Raw genomic sequence first — 27267 nt, forward strand, 5'->3', positions numbered from 1 at the left:
TGGTGGCTCTACAGTCGTCATTTCGCAGCGCTGATGGCTCTACAGTCGTCATTTAGCAGCGCTGGTGGCTCTACAGTCGTCATTTCGCAGCGCTGATGGCTCTACAGTCGTCCTGTCAGTGTTTTGCTGGGTGGATGTGAGAAGCAGGTTGCCCAGCGAGGGTTGGCTCCGCCCCCAGCCGCCTCTCAGCTCCTGCATTCAAAGAAGCTTCGTCGCAAAGCAACAACTTCTCAGACGCACAAAAATTCCAATTTGGCCTCATTGGCCCCCCCTGACCGCCTGGCCCCCCCAGTAATGATGTGTTTTATTTACAGTGTCCCTTAAGAGCACAATCTAGCTTCAGTCCATGAAGCGTAATTAAGCCTTAAGCTTGAGCCTACAGATGGACTGTCTCATAAATTCACACGTTCATCCGTCTCTCCTCAGTCAGCCAGCCTGGGTCTTCTGACTCTAAAGAGACTTCCTGCGGTGATTAACTCACCTCTCGCTTTGATAGGCTGTCCATCAAGTACATATTGAAGGAAGAGATTATCTCAGCAGACACACCAGCGTCTGAGATGCCTGGCAGCTGTTCCCAGGCGCTGGATGCTGCTGCTGCTCCTGGGAATGCCCCCCCCACCCCCCCCCCCAACTGCCAGCAGAGAGCAGTGGACTAATTCCCATTAATGCATGTGTTTGTACCCCCCCAGGCGGGAGGTATGGCCACAGCACCTTGTTTGAGGCTAATGTGATTTGTGTGGTGGTAATGGACACTAACAAGGTGCTTAGACTAACCATATGCTAATGCTAATGCTGGACACTGAGAGGCTTACGGGGAAACTGTCTGTGGGTCTGTGATGGCGACAGATGGTCGGCTGAGTCTCTGGTTTCGTCTCGTGTTGGACTGTTTCTTCAGGTCCGTCTCCTTTCAACCGCCACGTTGAGTTCTGTGGAATATGGTGAGATAGCAGACTGTCTCCGCCTCCCCCGTGTCACTCTGAGATCTGAAGGGAACGAGCTGCATTTAATTAAATGTAATAGTGTTTGTAGATTGAAGTGACGCTTGGTGCTTCCAGCTCTCCGGCGGATTGAGTTGCTTTGTGTGAAACGCTGACGCCAGCGTCTCTCTCCTTCATCCCAAAGTGTAGCTGCTGCTCGCAGGACCGCCGTTATCAAAATACCATCGGTCTGATGTATTCCCCAGGAGTCTGCTTCATGCAGCCTCTCCACCTCAGAGCCCAGACATTGGAGCTCCTCATGGAAACCCGGTACCACAAAGTCCCGGTTCTGATCCAAACAGCACACTCCTCTGGACCCCAACCCACTTTCCCTGAGTGCAGGAACGGCCGACGGGGTTTGGGATCATGTGTGCTGCTCCGCCACTCCGGGAGTGGCAGTTGCTTCCAAAACACTTCTCATTCCAAAGTACACAGAGACTTAAAGGTTTTTTCATCCAAGCCGTGGCGATGATAAGTTGTTGGCGTGAGGTGAACGCCAGCGATGCGAGGCTGTAATCACCAGCAGGTCGTGTTGGTTTGCTTTCCTGAGTGTCCTGAGATTAACCCCGGATCAGATTATGGTGGATTCATTTCAGGATCCATCTGAAGGAGGAGAAGCTCCTGAAGCGTCGCGTTATTAAAGTCAAAACTCTCCTGGTGACTGTGTGTGTGTGTGTGTGTGTGTGTGTGTGTGTGTGTGTGTGTGTGTGTGTGTGTGTGTGTGTGTGTGTGTGTGTGTGTGTGTGTGTGTGTGTGTGTGTGTGTGTGTGTGTGTGTGTGTGTGTGTGCGAGAGCTGCAGAGACACTAAGCTCTGTCTTAACCTCCACAATGCTGTGTGCTCAGCCGTGAGGTCATGTGACTGAAATCGGGTCGACCACAGAGTGACTGTAGAAGAAACCAGAAGAAATGCAGGAGTTACCAAATATAGTCACGAGGTTAAATGTCTTCACCCCATAAAAACTGTTGAATTCACCCAAAGAAATGCTGCAAAAGGAAAAAGAAGAAAGGAGAAGTTCTGCCAGTGGAAAAATCTGTGACCACAGCCGATGGCGGCGTGCCAGGCTGCTGCACGCTTCCAGATGTGTGTTTCCAGCTGCGTGTTTCCAGGATGCAATGATGTCGATTACCTGCTGCCACATCCAGGTGTGTGTCTCCGCCATGTTCTGACGTGGACAAAGGGGGCGGCGGCTTTAGTGCCCGGACACTTCCCCTGCGGCGGCTCAGGAAGGGACGCTGCAGCGCTCTGCATGTTGGAGAACATTTCTCTGTTCTTCAATCAGGCCCTCCACGGGTGTGGTGGTGGAGGTGGTGGGGGTGGGTGGTTGATGGTGGTGGAGGTGGTGGGGGTGGGTGGTTGATGGTGGTGGGGGTGGGTGGTTGATTAGGGTGGAGGTGGGTGGTTGATGACGGGGGGCGGTTGGGGGGGTGGGTGGTTGATAAGGGTGGAGGTGGTGGAGGTGGGTGGTTGATGATGGGGGGCGGTTGGGGGGGTGGTGGGGGTGGGTGGTTGATAAGGGTGGAGGTGGGTGGTTGATGGGGGGTTCTACATAAAGTACTGGTTCTTGTACAGGATTCAGAAGAAGAAGGACAAAGCAGTGAAAAGCAGTGGAACTGCTTGTTTAGCAGCCGCCGTGTGAATGTGAAGAATGTCTCGCCCTCTGGGGAACTATTGCAAACACCTCACATTTACATATATGACATATATGACATACATGACATACATGACATACATGTCATGGCTACCAGGACCCAGAGCCCCTGGACTCAATGTGTAACCAGAGAACAGCAGCTCTTCACACTGAGCAGGAGGTTTGGTGCAGGAACAGCTGCCAGCCGGGTTTTGTGATCTGAATCAGGAAGGTCTATGTCCTCAAGCTGTCTGGAGCAGCACGCCGCTCTGCAGCACCTCCTCAGGCTGTCTGGAGCAGCACGCCGCTCTGTAGCACCTCCTCAGGCTGTCTGGAGCAGCACGCCGCTCTGTAGCACGCCGCTCTGCAGCACCTCCTCAGGCTGTCTGGAGCAGCACGCCGCTCTGTAGCACGCCGCTCTGCAGCACCTCCTCAGGCTGTCTGGAGCAGCACGCCGCTCTGCAGCACGCCGCTCTGCAGCACCTCCTCAGGCTGTCTGGAGCAGCACGCCGCTCTGCAGCACCTCCTCAGGCTGTCAGGAGCAGCACGCCGCTCTGCTGCTGTGCTCAGTGACAGGACCTTGATATAAAACCTAATTTCAGTCACAGTATTTTGGGTTCAACACATTTTGAACGTAGTTTCTTTGGAACAGATTTCAGCTGCAGCTCGTCGTGGTGAACAATATTTCAGTCGTCAGCAGTGATTCAGTCTCTCCTGTACGAAATGTCTGAAGAGCGTTTCTGGTGCACACATTGAAGAACTGAAAATAAAAAGGACTTTAGTGGAAGTTGCTCCTCCTGAATAGCTGGCATGATTGTGAAGGAGTGAACTGTCATTGTCGCCACGATGGAGGTCAGGGGTCACACTGAGGATCTGCTCATTCTCCTGAGGCTGTAAACAGGTTGTGACATCACATCCTGTGTAAAAACTGAAATTCCTGAAAGGAGGGCACTCAACATATCACCAAGCACGCCCGGCTCGCCATGCAGCTCGGCGTGCTTCCGGCCGCGGCGCTGAAACAATGCAGAGCGGCAGCAGCAGGAACACAGGCTGCAGCTCAGTAAAAACAAAGATGGCGGCCATCTCCTCATGCTCTTGCCCAGAAGGCCTTGATGGACAAAGTCGCTTATCAGCCCGATCAACATCCTCACTGTCTGCCAACCAACACCCCCTGCAGGATGGAGAGCAGTACCACACCTCACTGTCTGCCAACCAACACCCCCTGCAGGATGGAGAGCAGTACCACACCTCACTGTCCCAACCAACACCCCCTGCAGGATGGAGAGCAGTACCACACCTCACTGTCCCAACCAACACCCCCTGCAGGATGGAGAGCAGTACGACACCTCACTGTCTGCCAACCAACACCCCCTGCAGGATGGAGAGCAGTACCACACCTCACTGTCCCAACCAACACCCCCTGCAGGATGGAGAGCAGTACCACACCTCACTGTCCCAACCAACACCCCCTGCAGGATGGAGAGCAGTACGACACCTCACTGTCCCAACCAACACCCCCTGCAGGATGGAGAGCAGTACCACACCTCACTGTCCCAACCAACACCCCCTGCAGGATGGAGAGCAGTACCACACCTCACTGTCCCAACCAACACCCCCTGCAGGATGGAGAGCAGTACCACACCTCACTGTCTGCCAACCAACACCCCCTGCAGGATGGAGAGCAGTACGACACCTCACTGTCCCAACCAACACCCCCTGCAGGATGGAGAGCAGTACGACACCTCACTGTCTGCCAACCAACACCCCCTGCAGGATGGAGAGCAGTACCACACCTCACTGTCCCAACCAACACCCCCTGCAGGATGGAGAGCAGTACGACACCTCACTGTCTGCCAACCAACACCCCCTGCAGGATGGAGAGCAGTACCACACCTCACTGTCCCAACCAACACCCCCTGCAGGATGGAGAGCAGTACCACACCTCACTGTCTGCCAACTCACGGCTCAGAACGGCCGGCGCCGGTAGAGCGGTCCAGTGTGAGTTTGGTGAAGGAGCATCAGACTGCTGGTTCTGCCTCAGGAGATCTGGACCTCAGACTGCTGGTTCTGCCTCAGGAGATCTGGACCTCAGACTGCTGGTTCTGCCTCAGGAGATCTGGACCTCAGACTGCTGGTTCTGCCTCAGGAGATCTGGACCTCAGACTGCTGGTTCTGCTCCGTCAGTTTGACTCTGGTTTGTGGTGGGACACTGTGTAGATCATGAATGTAGTTTCATCATGACAGCTCGTTGTGGGGGCGGAGCCAGAAGGACCTGGAGGTGCCTGGCGCCTATATAAGGCGGTAAACATGGCGGCGGTCAGGTTTCAGCAGAGCTCATGACTCATGCTGGCAGGGAGTCTCCACAGATTAGTGTTGTTGCTTTCTGGGTTTCTTTTGGGGTGAAATTGTTTACAGTTACTCTGTTTGTCTCATTTATTTTGCTCCCGGAATTCAGCTGTTTATCCTTCATACGATGTTAGCCACTTCTGTTCTGACCAGAAAGACTGGATTCATTTCAGCTTTAGGTCAAATGTCTGTTTATTATCATGAAGCCATGGCGAGAAGTGATGTTCCAGTAAACTATGTGAACCCCCCCCCCCCCCCCCCCCCCCGCAGTGGTTTCAAAAACGCACCATAATCTTCAAATTTGTTGACGTTGATGAAGCAATGCTCTTTTTCATTCTGCCCACAGAGAGGTCAGAGGTCAGTGTCAGCAGCGTTGCCGTACAGCTCAGAGGGATTTCAGAGTGACGAGGCGATGCAACGGCTTTCTTCTGTTCTCAGTGGAAGTTCAGTCTGGAACAAACAGGCCGGACCCTGGTACTACAGGAACAAACAGGCCGGACCCTGGTACTACAGGGACAAACAGGTCGGATCCTGGTACTACAGGAACAAACAGGCCGGACCCTGGTACTACAGGAACAAACAGGCCAGATCCTGGTACTACAGGAACAAACAGGCCAGACCCTGGTACTACAGGAACAAACAGGCCAGATCCTGGTACTACAGGAACAAACAGGCCAGACCCTGGTACTACAGGAACAAACAGGCCAGATCCTGGTACTACAGGAACAAACAGGCCGTACCCTGGTACTACAGGGACAAACAGGCCATACCCTGGTACTACATGGTAAATGGTAAATGGTCTAGATTTATATAGCGCCTTCTAACCACACTGAGTGCAGTCCCAAAGCGCTTCACATATCAGTCATTCACCCATTCATGCTCACATTCACACACCAATGGGACAGAGCTGCCATGCAAGGCGCTAGTCGACCACTGGGAGCAATTTAGGGTTCAGTGTCTTGCCCAAGGACACTTCGACACATAGACCAGTGTAGACTGGGATCGAACCTCCGACCTCTCACTCCGAAAGACGACCACTCTACCACCTGAGCCACGGTCGCCAGACCCTGGTACTACAGGAACAAACAGGCCAGACCCTGGTACTACAGGGACTAACAGGCCAGACCCTGGTACTACAGGGACCTGCAAATAAACACCAGACAGTAAACACCAACAAAACAACACAGCTTAGAACATAGCAGTAGAACTGGGGCCGCTGCCATCTTCTTCTTCTCTTTGCTAAATGAAGCATTTCCTGTGTGTCGATGATCTTCACCCTGAAGGCTTTTCCCCTTGGACACGTCTGTAAATGGTCAGTAGTTAGAATCCCTCCTGGTCAGTAGTTAGAATCCCTCCTGTTAGTAGTTAGAATCCCTCCTGGTCAGTAGTTAGAATCCCTCCTGGTCAGTAGTTAGAATCCCTCCTGGTCTGTAGTTAGAATCCCTCCTGGTCAGTAGTTAGAATCCCTCCTGGTCAGTAGTTAGAATCCCTCCTGGTCTGTAGTTAGAATCCCTCCTGGTTAGTAGTTAGAATCCCTCCTGGTCAGTAGTTAGAATCCCTCCTGGTCAGTAGTTAGAATCCCTCCTGGTCAGTAGTTAGAACCCCTCCTGTTAGTAGTTAGAATCCCTCCTGGTCAGTAGTTAGAATCCCTCCTGGTCAGTAGTTAGAATCCCTCCTGTTAGTAGTTAGAATCCCTCCTGGTCTGTAGTTAGAATCCCTCCTGGTCAGTAGTTAGAATCCCTCCTGTTAGTAGTTAGAATCCCTCCTGTTAGTAGTTAGAATCCCTCCTGGTCTGTAGTTAGAATCCCTCCTGGTCAGTAGTTAGAACCCCTCCTGTTAGTAGTTAGAATCCCTCCTGTTAGTAGTTAGAACCCCTCCTGTTAGTAGTTAGAACCCCTCCTGTTAGTAGTTAGAACCCCTCCTGTTAGTAGTTAGAATCCCTCCTGTTAGTAGTTAGAATCCCTCCTGTTAGTAGTTAGAATCCCTCCTGGTCAGTAGTTAGAATCCCTCCTGTTAGTAGTTAGAATCCCTCCTGTTAGTAGTTAGAATCCCTCCTGGTCAGTAGTTAGAATCCCTCCTGTTAGTAGTTAGAATCCCTCCTGGTCAGTAGTTAGAATCCCTCCTGGTTAGTAGTTAGAATCCCTCCTGTTAGTAGTTAGAATCCCTCCTGGTCTGTAGTTAGAATCCCTCCTGGTCAGTAGTTAGAATCCCTCCTGGTCAGTAGTTAGAATCCCTCCTGGTCAGTAGTTAGAATCCCTCCTGGTCAGTCAGGGTTAGGGTGAGGGTTAACCCTAACCCTGACGCCCTCTCTCTCCTCCCCTCTTCACCTTCTCCCCACTCTTCCTTCTTCCGCTCTCTCCCACCATCCACCCCCCCTCTTCGCCCTCTCCACCCTCCTCCCTCCTCCTCCCTCCTTCAAGAGTGTCCCGCCTCTCCCGAATGCTTTCAGCTCAGTATTAATGCGGTTTGCCAGTTGAGCTCCAGATGTTTCCAGCAGCTGCTGGCAGAGGGACACAGACATGAGCAGCGATTGTATCGGTTTATATTTGGTGTTTTATTGCTGACGTAGTCACAGATTCCTGCAGGAGGAACCAGATTGGGTGGAGGAGGAGGAACCAGATTGGGTGGAGGAGGAGGAACCAGATTGGGTGGAGGAGGAGGAACCAGATTGGGTGGAGGAGGATGAACCTCCGCAGATCTTCCTCCCTCATCGTACACCATCAACCACATGCTGGAGATTTACTCCTCCAACACCTTCAGGGCCTCCAGGCACCCCCTAGAGGCCACATGGTGACTCCAGGGAACTGAGCGGGTGGAGTTTTCACTGTGTGGGAGTCTGACGCTGTGAGGGAGTGTCACACTGTGGGGGACTTTGATCACTGATGGAGCAGTTTGCTCAATGTGGGGGAGTGTCACACTGTGGGGGACTATGACGCTATGAGGGAGTGTCACACTGTGGAGGAATTTGCTCACTGTGGGGGACTTTGATCACTGAGGGGGGAGTTTGCTAACTGTGGGGGAGTGTCACACTGTGGGGGACTATGACGCTATGAGGGAGTGTCACACTGTGGAGGAATTTGCTCACTGTGGGGGACTTTGATCACTGAGGGGGGAGTTTGCTCAATGTGGGGGAGTGTCACACTGTGGGGGACTATGACGCTATGAGGGAGTCTCACACTGTGGAGGAATTTGCTCACTGTGGGGGACTTTGATCACTGAGGGGGGAGTTTGCTAATTGTGGGGGAGTTTGCACACCGTGGGGGATTTTTTGCATACTGTGGGGGATTTTTTATATACTGTGGTGGACTCGGCTCACTGTGGTGGGAGTTTGTCGTTCAGGAGGATTAACTGCAAGGCAAGGCAAATGTATTTATAGAGCACCGTTCAACACAGGGCAATTCACAGTGCTGGATAAAGAATACCATGTTTTGATAAAAGCAATGAATGAAAAACATTAAAGCAAATAATGAAGAATCTTAATCTTGATCTCCAGATCGGTTTTCCACCACCACTGGCCAGACGGTCACGTTGGAACCACAGAGAAAACTTCCCTCTGCAAACGGCTCACCAGTTCGGTCTTTACCATCAAATCTCCGTTAACAGAATGTTAATCTCACTTTTGGAATCTCGGAAGTTTGTGATCTCTCAACAGAGACTGGGAATCCTGTACCTGGAAGCAGCTCCTTCCTGTATCCAAGGCAAGCTCCTTCCTGTATCCAGGACAAACTACTTCCTGTATCCAGGACAAACTACTTCCTGTATCCAGGACAAACTACTTCCTGTATACAGGACCAACTACTTCCTGTATACAGGACCAACTACTTCCTGTATACAGGACCAACTACTTCCTGTATCCAGGATCAGTTACTTCCTGTATCCAGGACCAACTACTTCCTGTATCCAGGATCAGTTACTTCCTGTATCCAGGACCAGTTACTTCCTGTATCTAGAAGCAGCTACGTCCTGTATCCAGGACCAACTACTTCCTGTATCCAGGACCAGTTACTTCCTGTATCTAGAAGCAGCTACGTCCTGTATTCAGGACAAACTACTTCCTGTATCCAAGGCAAGCTCCTTCCTGTATCCAGGACAAACTACTTCCTGTATCCAAGGCAAGCTCCTTCCTGTATCCAGGACAAACTACTTCCTCTATCCAGGACAAACTACTTCCTGTATACAGGACCAACTACTTCCTGTATCCAGGATCAGTTACTTCCTGTATCCAGGACCAACTACTTCCTGTATCCAGGATCAGTTACTTCCTGTATCCAGGACCAGTTACTTCCTGTATCTAGAAGCAGCTACGTCCTGTATTCAGGACCAACTACTTCCTGTATCCAGGACCAACTACTTCCTGTATCCAGGATCAGTTACTTCCTGTATCCAGGACCAGTTACTTCCTGTATCTAGAAGCAGCTACGTCCTGTATCCAGGACCAACTACTTCCTGTATCCAGGACCAGTTACTTCCTGTATCTAGAAGCAGCTACGTCCTGTATCCAGGACCAACTACTTCCTGTATCCAGGACCAGTTACTTCCTGTATCTAGAAGCAGCTACGCCCTGTATTCAGGACAAACTACTTCCTGTATCTAGAAGCAGCTACGTCCTGTATTCAGGACCAACTACTTCCTGTATCCCAAAGCAGTTTGCAGACATTATCCATGTTCTGAATAAACTAAGAGATTTATTAAGATAAGTTTAATAAAGTGAATAAAATCTATAGTACATTCTTAATCCTGTGCAAATAATAACGTTTGTAGTGGTTGATTTAAAAGAATAGAGTGTCAGCAGTCTTCAGGTCTTCAGGAAGTTGTTCCTCAGGGGAGGAGGTAGGAACTAAAAGCTGCTTCACCTTGTTTCTTATGACTGTAGGAACACTGAGTCAACCTCTTCCTGAGGACCTCCGAGGTCTGGGTTCAGGTGTGGATTCAGGTTTGGGTTCAGGTCTGGATTCAGGTCTGGGTTCAGGTCTGGGTTCAGGCCTGGATTCAGGTTTGGGTTCAGGTCTGGATTCAGGTCTGGGTTCAGGTGTGGATTCAGGCCTGGATTCAGGTGTGGATTCAGGCCTGGATTCAGTTTGGGTTCAGGTCTGGGTTCAGGTGTAGATTCAGGTTTGGGTTCAAGTCTGGATTCAGGTCTGGGTTCAGGTGTGGATTCAGGTCTGGAGGTTTCATTTTCTACAGTAAATCTAAAATGTATTTGATTTATTTTGTAAAGTCTGAGAACTTCCAACATTTTATTGACCAGAAGGATGATTTTGATATTGATCCTTTAAGTGGCAGGCAGTGGAGGGTGGAGCTCAGGGGTAATGTGCACCACCCTCAGTCTGCTGGAGGAGCTCCAGCCAGTGAGGGTGGAGGAGCTCTAGCCGTCTGCCAGATGTTTAAGACTATAAACACAATCATCAATTATTATTATCAATTATTATAATCTATTTATTATCATTTTGTTCTTGTCTTAATGTGGCTGTTGAATTTCAGGTGTGAGTCCAGAACTCCACCCTTAACTCCACCCACATTTCTGCCTGATTGAATGTCCTGAGTGACCTGGAGTCCAGATGACCTCTGACCTTTAACCTTTCTACTTTGGGGCCAAAAACAATGAGCTCAGTTTTGGCTGGGAGGAGTTGTATAACGTTCTGATTCATCCATTCCATTCATGTATTAATTGAGCAGGTATAAGGGGGCGTGGCCATTCATATAAGGAGGTGTGGCCAGTCACTGACACTGCTGTATTGAGCTGTGTGTCATCTGTGATCACGATCAGAGAAGTTGTAATGTTCCTGGTCTGAGCCAGGAGGAGCTCCGACTCCTCGGGTAAAACAGGCTCTTGTTCGCCATCAAGTGAACGTTGACCTGCCATCAGGTGACCTTTGACCTGCTGTCAGGAGACTGTTGACCTGCCGTCAGGTGACCTTTGACCGGTTCTCCCTCCAGGCTCGCCGTCGCTCAGTGGAACAGGAACAGTAACGGTTCTGGTGGACGACGTCAACGACAACCAGCCAATGTTCAGCTCCTCCATCTTCCACACCTCTGTCAGGGAGGACGCTCCGACCGGGACCGACTTGCTGCTGGTCAACGTTTCCGACGCTGATGTGGGTGCCAATGGCGTCGTCAGGTACTCTGACTCTCTGTGGTACTCTGATTCTCTGTGGTACTCTGATTCTGTGGTACTCTGACTCTCTGTGGTACTCTGACTCTCTGTGGTATGCTGACTCTCTGTGGTACTCTGACTCTCTGTGGTATGCTGACTCTCTGTGGTACTCTGACTCTCTGTGGTATGCTGACTCTCTGTGGTACTCTTACTCTATGGTACTCTGACTCTCTGTGGTACTCTGACTCTCCATGGTACTCTGACTCTCTGTGGTACTCTGACTCTCTGTGGTATGCTGACTCTCTGTGGTACTCTGACTCTCCATGGTACTCTGACTCTCTGTGGTACTCTGACTCTCTGTGGTATGCTGACTCTCTGTGATACTCTTACTCTATGGTACTCTGACTCGCTGTGGTACTCTGACTCTCCATGGTACTCTGACTCTCTGTGGTACTCTGACTCTCCATGGTACTCTGACTCTCTGTGGTACTCTGATTCTCTGTGGTACTCTGACTCAGCGACTGTTGGTGGAACATGAAGCTTCCTGATGAGACCTGATGACTCGTCATTATTCAGCTTACTGTGGTTGTACGGCACAGCTTTTGAACTTTAACGCTAGCGACCAGAACCAGGAGGATCTAGGCCACCACCAGGACTCTCCACAAGACAAAACACAAGAAAAGATTCTATGTGGAAATTGAAATCTATTATTTAGTTTTCACATCTGGAACCACTGAAGCGACTGTGTGTTACTGTAACCTGAGTAGAAATGCTACTATTCCTCCTACGAAAGGTATTTATGAAGTACTGTGGGTGGTACTGTGCCCTGAGCTGCTCTGCATCATGTTGTTCTCCATGTCGTGCCACCAGCTACAGCCTGGGTGGAGGACACGGCCAGTTCTCCATCAACCCGTCGACGGGCCAGATCATCACCAGCTCGCTGCTGGACCGCGAGGACCGGCCCAGCTACCAGCTGCTGGTGGTGGCCACGGATGGGGGCCAGCCTGACGGCCTGTCCAGCTCCGCCACCGTGTCGGTGACGGTGGCCGACATCAACGACAACCCTCCACGCTTCCACCACCACCCCTACGTCACCCACATCCCCGCCTCCACTGCAGCAGGTGAGCTGACGGCTTTATTACAGTGCCTGCTGCTGTCAGAGCAGACGTGCTTTTAAAATGATCCCGAGGAGAAAAAACTCTTTCGGGCAGATCATTTCCTGTAATTTATGTCATTAACAGTTTCAGTAGATTTTTCTTTTGACGTGTGTCTCTGAAGGAACAAGTTTCCTCCTGCGACAGCACGAATCACTGAAATCAGCCACAATTCACCCAAAGTGACTAGTTTTCATGTGTCAGCTGTAACAAAAAACTTGTGAAAAAAGTATGAAAAAGAAACTCTACATGGATGTCGAGACTCAGTTGATACTGATCTGTCAACACCGCAACCGAAATGAAAATAAAAAGTATTTCATAGAGACATAGAGGGAAGTTCCCCTCTAGGTGTTTCTAGATGTGAGCAAGATGAATCGATCTGTTCTCTCTTCTGGTTTCAGGCTCATTGGTATTTGCCGTTACCGTGACGGACGAGGACTCTGGGTCGAACTCCCAGCTGCACTATTCCTTGCTGGGGCGCAACTCCGACAAGTTCAAGATCGACCCGGTCCGAGGCGCCATCACTGCCAACCAGAAGCTGACTGGCAGCTCAGAAGTTACTCTCACTGTCCGAGTAAAAGATGGCGGAGCCAATCCGAGAACAGATATGACTACCGTGACCGTGCGCTTCGTCAGTGGCGGAAACTTCCCGGTCATCAAGCTGATGGAGCACTCCTTCACCTTCCCAGAGAGCCAGCCCAGCAGCCATGTAGTGACCACGGTGACGGGGTCCTCCAGGAGAGGTGGGCCGCTGTCCTACTACATCGCCAGCGGGAACCTGGACAATGCCTTTCACATCGACCAGCTGTCAGGCGAGCTCTCCATTAGACATCCACTGGACTACGAACACATTCAGAAGTATGTGCTCTGGGTGGAAGCCAGAGATCAGGGCTTCCCACCATACTCCTCCTACGAGAAAGTGGAAGTAACAGTGTTGGATGTGAATGACAATCACCCTGTGTTTGATAAAGATCCTTTCCATGCTGAAATACTGGAGAACCTTTCTCCCCAACGTGTGCTGATGGTCTCTGCCATCGACTTGGACAGTGGGCCCAATGGACAGCTAGAGTACGCCATCGTCGACGGCAACAGAGAGAACAGCTTCAGCATTAATCGAGCCTCGGGTGAAATTCGAACCACTCGGCCGCTGGACAGGGAGAAAGTGGGCATGTACTCGCTGAAAGTCAAAGCCACCGATCGTGGATTTCCCCCCAAGAACACAGCGGTGAAGGTGCTGATAAACGTACTGGATGTGAATGACAACGCCCCCCGGTTCTCTAAGATCTTCAGCGCAACAGTGGCTGAAAATGCTCCAGTGGGTTACACCGTCACCAGAGTCACCACCACAGATGAGGATGCTGGTTCGAACGCTGTCAGTCGGTACTCCATCACTGACAGCAGCCTGCCCTTCATTATCAACACAAACACCGGAGACATCACCATCAGCAGGCCACTGAACCGAGAAGACACGGATCACTACATTGTGAAAGTGTCTGCTCATGACTCGGGCTGGACTGTGAGCACAGACGTCACCATATTCATCACCGATATCAATGACAACGCCCCCAGATTCAGTCGCCCGTCCTACTACCTGGACTATCCTGAGCTCACTGAGGTGGGGTCTCTGGTCACGAAGGTGTCTGCCACTGATCCCGACAAAAGCTTCAACGGGAAAATCTTTTATTTCATCCGTTCCCAGTCGGAGTATTTCAGGATTAATGCTAGCACTGGGGAGATCTTCTTGAAGCAGCAGCTCAAATATCAGAACTCAACAGGTGCTAGTAGTATAAATATAAATCGTCACAGCTTCATCGTCACAGCGTCAGATCGAGCAGTCAAGCCTTTGATGAGTGAGACGACAGTCATCGTTAATGTTGTTGACAGTAACGATAATCCTCCTGAGTTTGATTCCTCGACGTACTTCACTCCCGTCACTAAAAGTGTGAAAGTTGGCACGAGGCTCATTCGGGTCGTCGCTCATGACAAAAAAGACTTTGGCCTTAATTCTGAGGTTGAGTATCTAATAACCGGAGGGAACAGCTCCAACAAATTCAAGCTGGATAAAACAAGTGGATGGATCACTGTTGCCTCCTCACTAACGTCTGACATGAATAAAATCTTCCTCATTGACATTACTGCTAACGACCGAGGAAATCCTCCTCTGTCATCACGGACATCGGTGAGAATTGCCGTCACAGAGGAAAACCACCACACTCCTGAGTTCTCACAAAGCCAAATCTCAGCCACAGTACCTGAAAGCCTCGCTGTGGGGACAGCAATCAGGACTCTGTCTGCCAGAGACAAAGATAAAGGAATGAATGGCTTTATCACGTACAATATCAGCTTTGGCAATGACCAGAGTGTGTTTGCACTGAACAGGAAGACCGGAGTGTTATCGCTGGCTCATCCACTGGAGTTTGAAGAGAAGCAACAGCATGAGCTGCGAGTCTCAGCCACAGATGGTGGTTGGATTGCAAAAACCAGTTATGTCTCCGTTACCATTCATGTGACTGACGTCAATGACAACTCTCCCGCGTTTGACCCTGATGAGTATTTCCCTGTGGTGCGGGAGAATGTTCCCAGTGGCACAACAGTGGTGAAACTGAATGCCACGGACCGGGATTCAGGAGCTAATGCAGTCATGGCCTATGTGATTCAGTCGTCGGACAGTGACCTCTTTGTCATTGACCCCAACACCGGCACCATCACCACCCAGGGTTTCCTGGATTATGAGGCCAGGCAGGTCTACCATTTAACAGTGAAGGCCTTCAATGTCCCAGACGAGGAGCGCTGCAGCTTTGCCAACGTCAACATTCAGCTAAAGGGAGCCAATGAATACGTGCCTCGCTTTGTCTCCAAACAGTACTACTTTGAAATCTCTGAAGCTGCTCCAAAAGGCACCGTGGTGGGGGAAGTCTTCGCCAGTGATCGGGACCAAGGAGATGATGGACTAGTTTACTATCTCATATTTGGTCAAAGCAGAAAGAAAGGATTTGGCATTAACAGGAAGACGGGGCAGATTTATGTCACAGGCACTTTGGACAGAGAGAAAGAGGAAAAGGTTTCACTCAAAGTTTTGGCCAAGAATACGGGAAGCATCCGTGGCGCTGATATCGATGAGGTGTTTGTAAATATAACAATTCTGGATGCAAATGATCCGCCTGTTTTCAGCCAAGAACTGTATGATGTGCAGGTGAGTGAAGGTCTCTCGCCCGGTGGCCTGGTCACCTTCGTCAGTGCCGAGGACTCAGACTCTGTCCCAAGCTGGAGCAGATTCTCTTACTCCTTCGCACCCGAGTTTGATCAAAGCATTTTTACTATCAACCCCAAAAGTGGGCAAGTGTCTGTAGCTGCTGAACTCGATAGAGAAAAAACTCCTGTGTATAATTTGACTGTTCTTGCAGTTGATACTGGTACACCTCCTGCCACTGGTACTACCACTGTCATCGTGAATCTGGAGGATATCAATGATAATGGTCCAACTTTGACAACTTGCTACGCCGAGGTGATGGAGAACCAGAGAGCCGGCACAGCCGTTACAACACTAACAGCATCTGATTCAGACCTGCCACCTAACCAGGGTCCATTCCGCTTCAGCCTCCTCAGCTCAGGCTCCACCCACAGCTACTTCAGCCTCAGTCCCGCCGGAGTGTTGACCACCATCCGGGAAATTGACAGAGAACAGATCAGTGACTTCTACCTCTTGGCTGTGATCCGAGACTCCGGAGTGCCTCAGATGTCCTCTACGGGAACCGTTCACGTGAAAATCAATGACCAGAATGATAACCCATCAGAGCCCAGGTCCTTGGAAATCTTCGTCCACTACTTTGGAAACATGTTTCCTGGAGGGTCGTTGGGAGACGTCAGACCTCAAGACCCTGACGTTCATGATCGGTTCCACTGCTCCCTCATCCCTCCATCCTCCGGTCTGTTTACTATTCCAACTGGAACGTGCAACCTCAACTCCAAAGCTCGTTCGACAGATGGAACCTTCGAGCTGACCATCCGGAGCAGCGACGGTGTCCATGGTTCAGTCAGCAATACAGCCAGAGTCTTTTTTATGGGCTTCACAAATGTCACAGTTGACAACAGTATACTCATCCGGCTCCACGCTGAAGGAGTCAAAAGCTTCCTCACCAACCACTACCTCAGCTTCTTACGCATTGCCAACTCTCAGCTGGCAGGACTCGGCACTGGGGTGCTGCTTTATGGAGCGTTTGAGCTCAACAATCAGACTTTCCTCATGGCAGCTGTGAAGCGGGGCCACGGACAATATGTCAGCCCCAGCGGCGTGGCCACATTCTTCCAGAGTATCAAAGACATTTTACACAGGCAGAGCGGGGTGCAAATAGATGCGGTGGACCATGATCCTTGTACACGCAACCCATGCCAGAATGGTGGCAGCTGCAAGAGGCGTCTCAGTGTCGGGCCCAACATGAAGACGCAGGAAAGCGTCCCAGTGATCCTTGTTTCCAACCACCCCCTGCAGCCCTACGCCTGCAGCTGCAGGCCGGGCTACACCGGAGCATTGTGTGAGACCGACATCGACGAGTGCCAGCCGTCACCCTGCCACAACGGCGGCACCTGCCACAATCTGGTGGGGGGGTTCTCCTGCACCTGTCCGGAGGGCTTCACTGGGATGGCCTGCGAGAGAGACGTCAACGAGTGCCTTTCCAACCCCTGCCAGAACGGGGCGCTGTGCCAGAACTTCCCCGGAGGCTTCAACTGTCTCTGTAAATCTGGCTTTGCAGGTACAACACACACACACACACACACACACACACACACACACACACACACACACACACACAAGAAATATTTGCTCCTGAATGTTTCCGAGGTGTTCGAGGCACCGCGATCAAGCGTTGCTGCGTTCAGCGGGATTACAGCAGTGCGCCAGCTTGGCTTTATTAAAAGAGTTGAGGTGAAGCTGAACCAGCTCAGGACCTCAGTCTGGACTCCACACACATCCTGTTGCTCTTGCAGCGATGAACTCGTCTCCTTTCCAAACACATCCGCTGAGATTTCTTCACCCCAGAATTCTCATTGGGTTGTGTTTGAGTTGTGTGACAAAAGAGTGCACTGCATTATTAGCCTTGAAAAAAATGGAGTGGATTTTAAGTGGAATTACATAGAAGAGTCATTTGTTTCCTGTATGTTGTCCAACTTCTGAGTGCAGCATCTGAAAGAGATTTTCAGCTGCAGACCATTTGCCTCAAGTCAAGTCATTACTGTCCCTTTTTATTATGGCCATGAAAAATGAATGCAAATCTTTAGTTTCCATCAAGATAAATGACCCTCCTGCACAAATGCAACTTTTGACTTACAGTAGTATGCATGGCCCCACCATGAACTCTGCACTTCCTGTTTTCCTGCAGCAGGTTTGGTTGGCAGATCGTCTCCATTAAGCAGCTCGTTTCATAACTCATATTCTGTTGTTCCCACCACCAATCATCTGCACTCTTTTATTATCCGTGTCACACTTTCAGATGTTGAACTCATCTGAATGTTTCTTTGTCTGCGTGACAGAAATTGATGCACTGCAAAAACAAAAAAAGAGAAACGCAGCCAGACCGGAATGTAATTTGATCATGAGTTTTAGTTTGAAATGTGATTATTCTCAGTGAAAAGTATCTGCCAATTGAATGAGATCATTTCTTCTTTCCAATGAAAGCTTCAAGATGTTGTTTTGGCTGCAGGGTTTTCATCCTGGACCTGGAATCTCCACTGCTTTGCTAAACTCTTAAAACAGGTGAAACTTCACTGAAACAGGTGAACTAAACTATTAACTTCAGTGGAACTGAGATTTAAGACTCGGGACAGTAGATTTGTTTTTGCAGAGCATTTCTGTGACGTAGTGAACTGTGGTTGTCTCAGAGGTTTTCTGTTGTCTGTGTTCCTCCGGTGTTTTCCCGTCTTGTTACCCACCACCTCCCTTTTAATTTGTGTTGTTTTGTGAAAACCAGGCAAAAGGTGTGATTCCATCATCAATCACTGTGAGTGTAACCCGTGTTTTAATGGCGGGTCCTGTCAGAGTCGGGTGGATGGATATTACTGTCACTGTCCGTTTGGTGAGTAACGCCACAAACTTCAAGCTTCTAAAGAGTCCTGGTGAATTGAAAAGCAAAAGCTGCTCTACAAAAGGAAAGAAAAACATCAGCGGTCCTAATTGTTAAGTTCTTAGACATGTGTTGGTGCTGTCACATAATTTTTTGTCTCCATTCTTCATGCTTGGTTTGCCATTCTCATCAGTACTCTCCAAATGCAGCAGGAATAAGTTGGGGACTTTTTAAGCTCACAGCTTGACAGCAGAAATAAATGACTTCGTTGCTGCTATATGCAGAACATATAATATTACTGTGTAAAGATTCAGCGCAGATATTTTTATCCCCACAGCACCGTGAATCACCGGCTTCCTCACTGATTGAACTTCTGGGTCTGTTTTTGTCCTCAGGGGTTTTTGGAAAACACTGCGAATTGAACAGCTACGGCTTTGAAGAGCTTTCTTACATGGAGTTTCCTTCTCTGGATCCCAACAATAACTACATCTACATCAAGTTTGCAACGCTGCAGAGTGACGCACTGCTGATGTACAACCACGACAACCAGACCGGAGACAAGGCGGAGTTCCTGGCCCTTGAAATCCTCGACGGACAGATGCGCTTCTCCTTCAATCTGGGAAGTGGAATTTACAAACTGACGACCGCCATCAAAGTGTCAGACGGAGAGTTTCACACAGTCATCGCCAGGAGAGCTGGAATGGTAAGACAGTGTTTTAAAGCAACATTTAAGACATTGCGTGTATTGGTCATGTGTACTTGCTCACACTGTGGAGGACAGCCGACCTCCAAGTGGTGTCAACTGGCACTGCAGATCCAGCGTCCTGAGCTGGAGGTCCAAATTTGGCTTCATGTTGTTTTAGCACTGTGGGATGATAATGAAACTGGCGTGGAACCACAGGCGGCTCAGCTTCGGGTTTCCATGGTTTGTAATTATACTTTATTGCTTGTTGCGATTTACAATAGCAGGATCCAAACTGGGCCTGACTGCTGACGGTGTGTGCTGCTCCCTCCACGAGTGGCTTCTCTCTGCAGTAAATAAACCCTCCTGGTCAGAGCTCCTCATGCAGCTCTGCTGCTGGACGTCCACTCTGTTGTTTCCCGCCCAGTACTCGGGGGCTCACGTCACGGGAGCTGCTCGAATTTTTAGATTGTTTTGAGATGCTGCAGTGATGGGATAAAAACGGTACGATTCGTTCTACTGAAGACTACAAAGAATCAAGAGGCTGGAGTTCGAAGTCCTGGAGAATGAAAGTGTCGTGTCTGAAGAGCAGAAAGTCTGAGGTGAATTTCAGTGTTTGATCCTGCCTCGACCTCCAGAGAAAGAAAGAGAGAAAGAGAGAAAAAGACAGAAAGAAAAGAGAGATTCGATCTTGTTGTTCAGTAAAAGAGTTAAAACTCTCAACTGTTCAAAACATCCTATTAAATGAATTGAGGAGAGCAACACCTGCAGCCTGGATCTTTAATAACAACGTCAGTTGTTTTGGAAGAGGAAGTTTAAATCTGGTGAGTTTCTTGGATTCAGATCACCTTTGAAGAGTCTGAGTTGTTGTTGCTGTTCTCAGGATGCTGTCAATGTTGACTTTAGCTGCAGGAGAGGCGGAGCCTGATCAACCTGCTGCTCACTCACTCACTCACACACACACACACACACACACACACACACACACACACACACACACACACACACACACACACACACACACACACACACACACACACACACACACACACACATCTGGGGAAAAGCTTTGGCGCCATTCATGTGAAGTAGGAAATATTTGCTGTAATGTTAAAAATGTCTGCGAGCCACATGAAGGATGACTCTGCTGACGAGACTCAGTGACTTGGACAGACTCAGTGAGACTCAGTGACTCGGTGAGACTCAGTGACTCGGTGAGACTCAGTCGGACTAAGTCACTCGGTGAGACTCAGTGGGACTCAGTGACTCGGTGAGACTCAGTGGGACTCAGTGGGACTCAGTGACTCAGTGAGACTCAGTGACTCGGACAAATTCAGTGACTTGGTCAGACTCAGAGACTCGGACAGACTCAGTGATACTCAGTGATCCGGTGACACTTGGTGTCTCGGTCAGATATTCAGATAACTTCAGCCCAACCCAGGGAGAAACAATGTCCTTCAGCTGATGATGCTCTGAACCTCATCCGTCAAATCTTTAATAACAATATGAGTCAGACAAGTCACTGACATCACTTCCTGTCTGGTTTGAAGGTTTGACGATACTGTAAATATTTGAAGTTGTAAACACACAATCACGTCGTTTATGGTGAACCGTTGAATTAATGAATCATTTTAGACAAATTCAAGGCTTTTCATTGATCTAGAGAACCGATCAACACAACCAATCAGAATCCTCTGCAGTCTTGAAGTAGTTGGTGATTGGATCCTCCACAGTCCTAAAGACCGTCCTGCAGTTCTGTGTCAGATTCTCTCCTCAGCTCAGCTGTGCTGGAGGGTAGTGAGCTTTATCTTTATTGATTGATTGATGTGTGTGTGTGTGTGTGTGTGTGTGTGTGTGTGTGTGTGTGTGTGTGTGTGTGTGTGTGTGTGTGTGTGTGTGTGTGTGTGTGTAGGCGGCCTCTCTGACCGTAGACCTGTGTGGAGAGAACCAGGAACCAGGATACTGTGCAGTGAGCACCGTGGCCGTTCACACCGACTGGTAAGAACATCTGGTTCTGACGTAATGGTTTTATGATCCTGCTTCTACCATTCCAGTTCTTCCATTCTAGTTCTAATGTCAGGGTTCTATAATTCTGGTCCTAATGTTATGGTTGTTCCATCATAGTTCTATGATCTTGGGTCTACATTTCAGCTATTCTACCATCATGGTTGTACTTTTCTGGTTCTACCATCATGGTTCTGTGATCTTTGTATTCACATCATGGTTCTGTGTATTTCCATGTATTGACATGTCTACTCACGTGTGTGTGTGTTGCAGGATCTTGGATGTGCAGCCGAACCGCCTCTCGGTTGGAGGACTGCGCTCCGTCCAGTCGGTCCTCCGGCGCCCCCGTCAGGTTTCTTCTCACGACTTCGTCGGCTGCATCATGGAATTCGCCGTCAATGGCCGTCCACTGGAACCGAGCCAGGCTCTGGAGGCCCAGGGCATCCTGGACAGGTCTGGAACCGGACTGACCGAAACTGACCCTGACTGACACTGGACAGGTCTAGGCTGACTTGGACTGACCTCTGGACGACCTTGGCCCCTCCCCCGGCCCCCCCCTGACCCTGCCCCCTCTCATTTTTCTTTTTCTGGCTGCTGAATGGTGATGAGCATCAGTGTCCCTGTGTCTCCAGACGTCCCAGACTGGTCACCCAGTGTCCCTGTGTCTCCAGACGTCCCAGACTGGTCACCCAGTGTCCCTGTGTCTCCAGACGTCCCAGACTGGTCACCCAGTGTCCCTGTGTCTCCAGACGTCCCAGACTGGTCACCCAGTGTCTCTGTGTCTCCAGACGTCCCAGACTGGTCACCCAGTGTCTCTGTGTCTCCAGACGTCCCAGACTGGTCACCCAGTGTCTCTGTGTCTCCAGACGTCCCAGACTGGTCACCCAGTGTCTCTGTGTCTCCAGACGTCCCAGACTGGTCACCCAGTGTCCCTGTGTCTCCAGACGTCCCAGACTGGTCACCCAGTGTCTCTGTGTCTCCAGACGTCCCAGACTGGTCACCCAGTGTCTCTGTGTCTCCAGACGTCCCAGACTGGTCACCCAGTGTCTCTGTGTCTCCAGACGTCCCAGACTGGTCACCCAGTGTCCCTGTGTCTCCAGACGTCCCAGACTGGTCACCCAGTGTCCCTGTGTCTCCAGACGTCCCAGACTGGTCACCCAGTGTCTCTGTGTCTCCAGACGTCCCAGACTGGTCACCCAGTGTCTCTGTGTCTCCAAATGTCCCAGACTGGTCACCCAGTGTCTCTGTGTCTCCAGACGTCCCAGACTGGTCACCCAGTGTCTCTGTGTCTCCAAATGTCCCAGACTGGTCACCCAGTGTCTCTGTGTCTCCAGATGTCCCAGACTGGAGGGAACCTGCAGAACCAGCCCCTGCAGACATGGAGGAACCTGTTTGGACCGCTGGTCCTGGCAGCAGTGTCAGTGTGTGGACGGCTTCACCGGGAAGTACTGTGAGAAATGTACGTACAACCTGGAAAATCCTAAAACCTGGAAAGTACTGCCAGAAATGTAGGTATAACCTCAAAGGTACTGCCAGAAATGTAGGTAGAACCTCAAAGGTACTGCCAGAAATGTAGGTATAACCTCAAAGGTACTGCCAGAAATGTAGGTACAAAGCTTTGCTCTGATGAATCAACTGAAATCTGAGGCTCCAGAACAGAAAAAAAAGAAAATCTGAAGGTCAATGGTGCTGTCAGGCCCTGCAAGGCTCCTTTGCGGCATGGCTACTCAGCAAGGCTCCTCTGCATGGCTCCTCAGCAAGGCTCCTCTGCATGGCTCCTCAGCAAGGCTCCTCTGCAGGCTAAAGAAAACAGACTGATGTTGGCAGTGGGGTTGGACTTGCATATCGCCACAGAGCCTGTCCGCTTCCTCTCAGCTGCTTCCTTACTAAAGCTTTTAACCAGGGTCTGGGTGATGCCAGGTGATCACCAGGTGAGGTCAGGTGATCACCAGATGATGTCAACGTTTTCCTGCCCTCTGATTGGATCGTCAAATTTCACGCTCCAGCATCAGGCGAGCTGCACCAACAAACCTACAGTTGGTTAGTTAATCTAGGATGGCTGAAGGAGATTTGGTTAGGGAACACATGAATCAGGGAACGCATGAATCAGGGAACACATGAATCAGGGAACACATGAATCAGGAAACACATGAATCAGGGAACACATGAATCAGGGAACACATGAATCAGGGAACACATGAATCAGGGAACACATGAATCAGGAAACACATGAATCAGGGAACACATGAATCAGGGAACACATGAATCAGGAAACACATGAATCAGGGAACACATGAATCAGGGAACACATGAATCAGGGAACACATGAATCACGGAACACATGAATCAGGGAACACATGAATCAGGAAACACATGAATCAGGCAACACATGAATCAGGCAACACATGAATCAGGCAACACATGAATCAGGGAACACATGAATCAGGGAACACATGAATCAGGGAACACATGAACTGAGGTTGCGCTCTGTCTCCCTCTAGACATGACTGCAGACACAGCTCTGTCTCTGGACGGTACCGGTCGTCTGGACTTCTCCATGAAACAGGGACCCAAACGTGATGCTCTGCTCCGCCAAGCACTGCAGGGCTCTGGCTCCACCCTCTCTTTCCAGGGCCACGCCCCCTCCCAGAGCCTGGAGTTGCAATTCAGGACCCGCAGTAACACTGGAACTCTGTTGCACCTGCAGGAAAGCAGCAATTACACCACTGTCAAGGTGAGCAGCAGCTTCACCTGCACTGGTTCACCTGAACTCTAACCCCAAGCTCCTCACCAACACAACCACTGTCTGTGGACACAACCACTGTCTGTGGACACAACCACTGTCTGAAACACAACCACTGTCTGTGGACACAACCACTGTTTGAAACACAACCACTGTCTGAAACACAACCACTGTCTGTGGACACAACCACTGTCTGAAACACAACCACTGTCTGTGGACACAACCACTGTTTGAAACACAACCACTGTCTGAAACACAACCACTGTCTGTGGACACAACCACTGTCTGTGGACACAACCACTGTTTGAAACACAACCACTGTCTGAAACACAACCACTGTCTGAAACACAACCACTGTCTGTGGACACAACCACTGTCTGTGGACACAACCACTGTTTGAAACACAACCACTGTCTGAAACACAACCACTGTCTGAAACACAACCACTGTCTGTGGACACAACCACTGTCTGAAACACAACCACTGTCTGAAACACAACCACTGTCTGTGGACACAACCACTGTCTGAAACACAACCACTGTCTTCCTTTAATAGAATCAAATATAAAGCTGACAACTTCAAAGAACAAATGACCCTAACCCCCTTTCTCTCTTTCCCTCCCTCTTTCTCTCTCTCCCTCCCTCTTGCTCTCCCTCTCTCCTCTCCTCTTTCTATCTCTCTCTCACTCCCTCTCTCCTCCCTCCTTCTCTCTCGCCCTCCCTCTCTCACCCTCTCTCTCTGTCTCTCTCTCTTTGTCTCCCTCCCTCTCGCCTTCCTCCTTCCCTCTCTCTCTCCTTCTCTCCTCCCTCCTTCCTTCTCTCTCCCACATTCTCTCAGTAAACATGTATCCTCCAGTGTGGTAATGGATACTAGAGTACTGGCTGAGCTCGATAGAGTGGGCAGGAACAGTGAGTGCAGACGAAGCGTCTGATTGGTCGTCCAGCTCTCAGTGAGTGCAGACGAAGCGTCTGATTGGTCGTCCAGCTCTCAGTGAGTGCAGACGAAGCATCTGATTGGTCGTCCAGCTCTCAGGGAGTTTCCGGTTTTACGTTTTAATCCAGTTCCCCAGAAGTTTCTCATCACTGCTGATTGGCTCTTTGAAAGGGAGTAATGGGATTACTTTTTCACAGAGGGGGAGGAACATATGAGATTATTCTGCAGAGCGTTGGTCTCAGATTATCTGCTCATGTCAGCGAGCCAATAAATTCTGATAAATCATGATCATCCATGATAATTCTGATAAACTCATGATAATCTTGTGATAAACGAGTGAAAATCTGTTGATAATCTGTTGATGATCTGATGATAATCTCATGATAGCCTTGTGATAATCTGTTGAAGACGATAATCTTGCAGTAATCTGTTGATAATAAAATGAGAATCTCATGATAATCTGTTGATGATCTGTTCATATTCTTGTGATAATCTCGTGATGATCTGGTGATAAACTAATCATCTGTTGATGATCTGATGATAATCTAACGATAATCTGTTGGTGAGTTGATGATAATATCATGATAATCTGTTGGTGATCTGATGATAATCACATGGTAGTCTTGTGATAATCTGTTGATTTGATGATAATCTGATGATAATATTGTGATAATCTGTTGATCTGATGATAATCTGATGATAAACTTGTGATAATCTGTTGATCTGATGATAATCTGATGATAATCTTGTGATCATTTGTTGATAATAAAATGAGGATCTCATGATAATCGGTTGATGATCTGTTGATGATCTGATGATAAACTAGTGATGATCTGTTGATGATCTGTTGATAATCTTGTGAAAATCTGATGATAATCTGGTGATAATGGTCCTCCATAGTGACATTGCCTCATCAGGAGTGGTGAGAGGATGCATGGCAGCATCGCCCCCTGCTGGCCTGCTGCGGCTCTGTGGAGACAAGGCTTCATCTTATTGGTTGAGATTCATTGATGCAGTTGTTTCTGTTGCATTCTGTGGCTGAAGTGAATATAAGGATGCAGATTGATTCAATTCAACTTTATTTATAAAGCATCGAATACAACACAGCTGCTGACCGGCTGGAGTGAGGGGATAGAGGAGAGGATAGAATAGTATAGACAGAGAGATAGATTGGGGGATAGAGGAGAGGATAGGATAAGATATACAGAGAGATAGATTAGAGGATAGAGGATAGGATAGGATAGGATATACAGAGAGATAGATTGGAGGATATAGGTGAGGATAGGATAGGATATACAGAGAGATAGATTGGAGGATATAGGTGAGGATAGGATAGGATATACAGAGAGATAGATTGGAGGATAGAGGTGAGGATAGGATAGGATATACAGAGAGATAGATTGGAGGATATAGGTGAGGATAGGATAGGATATACAGAGAGATAGATTGGAGGATATAGGTGAAGATAGGATAGGATATACAGAGAGATAGATTGGGGGGAGATACAAACCCTGATTTGGGTAATCAGTGAGAAACAGACCCTGGTTTGGGTAGAGGGAGGTAGAGAAAGCGATAGAGAGGTAGAGAAAGAGATAGAGAGGTAAAGAAAGAGAAAAGTAGAGAAAGAGGTAGAGAGAGGTAGAGAGAAATAGCGAGAGAGATAGAGAGAGATTCTGGGGGGGGTTAAAGCAGTCCTGACTGTAAGCTTTAGTAAACAGAAAGGTCTTGAGTCTGGTCTTAAAAGCAGAGACTGGTTCAGCCTCTCTAACTGAAACTGGATCTGGTTCCACATCAGTGGAACCTGAGAGCTGAAAGTTCCGCCTTCATTCTACTTTTAGAAACCCTAGGAACCTCCAGGAGGCAGTACTCTGAGAACCAAGTGTTCTTCTGGGGAGATACGGGACTAACAGTTCTTTAAGATAAGATGGTTGTTAAGAGCTTTATAGGTTAGATGAAGGATTTTAAATTTTATTCTAGATTTAACAGGGAGCCAATGAAGTGAGGTTTGTGTTGGAGTGAAGTGATCTCTGATGCTGGTCCTTGTCAGAACTCTCGCTGCAGCAATTTGAATCAATGGAATACTTTTTAAGCAGTTATTTGGACACCCTGATAATATGGAGTTACAATAATCTACTCTGCAAGTAATGATGGATTACTTTTTCAGCATCACTCTGAGTCAGCATGTTTCTAATTTTGGAAATATTGTGTAGGTGAAAAAAAGGCAGTCCTGCAGATTTGTTTAATGTGTGAGATATAAGATGAATCCTGGTCAAAATAACTCCCAGGTTCCTCCCAGTGGTACTGGAGGTCAAAGTAATACCATCCAGTGTGACTATATCTTTAAATAATTTGTCTCCCAGATGTTTTGGCCCAAATATAATAATTTCAGATTTATCCGACTTCAGGAGCAGGAAATTACAGCTCATCCAGTCCTTTGTATCTTCAAAACGAACTTTTTGTTTTGAAAGTTGGTTATTATCCTCAGGTTTCATAGATAAATAGATTTGTGTGTCATCTGCATAACAATGGAAGTTAATGGAGTGTTTTTTAATGATATTCCCTACAGGAAGCATGTATAAAGTAAAAAGTATAGGACCTAAGACAGAACCCTGTGGAACTCCATGTTTAACCTCAGTCTGGACTGAG

The 27267-nt window shown here is 49.0% G+C and overlaps 1 protein-coding gene across 1 annotated transcript in view; it reads left to right on the forward strand.

Moving 5' to 3' along the window:
• Positions 1-27267, forward strand: part of fat4 (FAT atypical cadherin 4) — a gene marked incomplete at its 5' end in the record, with an annotated part of 63104 nt that overhangs the window by 28275 nt on the left and 7562 nt on the right. The window contains 9 exons of the mRNA XM_080521979.1: positions 10890-11070; positions 11917-12167; positions 12602-16951; positions 18167-18271; positions 18655-18962; positions 20854-20939; positions 21219-21398; positions 22280-22404; positions 23447-23679. Coding sequence (XP_080378105.1) covers positions 10890-11070; positions 11917-12167; positions 12602-16951; positions 18167-18271; positions 18655-18962; positions 20854-20939; positions 21219-21398; positions 22280-22404; positions 23447-23679 — 5819 coding nt within the window. The remainder of the gene's footprint in view (positions 1-10889; positions 11071-11916; positions 12168-12601; positions 16952-18166; positions 18272-18654; positions 18963-20853; positions 20940-21218; positions 21399-22279; positions 22405-23446; positions 23680-27267) is intronic.

Source organism: Blennius ocellaris (assembly GCF_963422515.1).
Source record: "Blennius ocellaris genome assembly, contig: SCAFFOLD_67, whole genome shotgun sequence".
In the NCBI taxonomy this organism is placed as follows: domain Eukaryota; kingdom Metazoa; phylum Chordata; class Actinopteri; order Blenniiformes; family Blenniidae; genus Blennius; species Blennius ocellaris.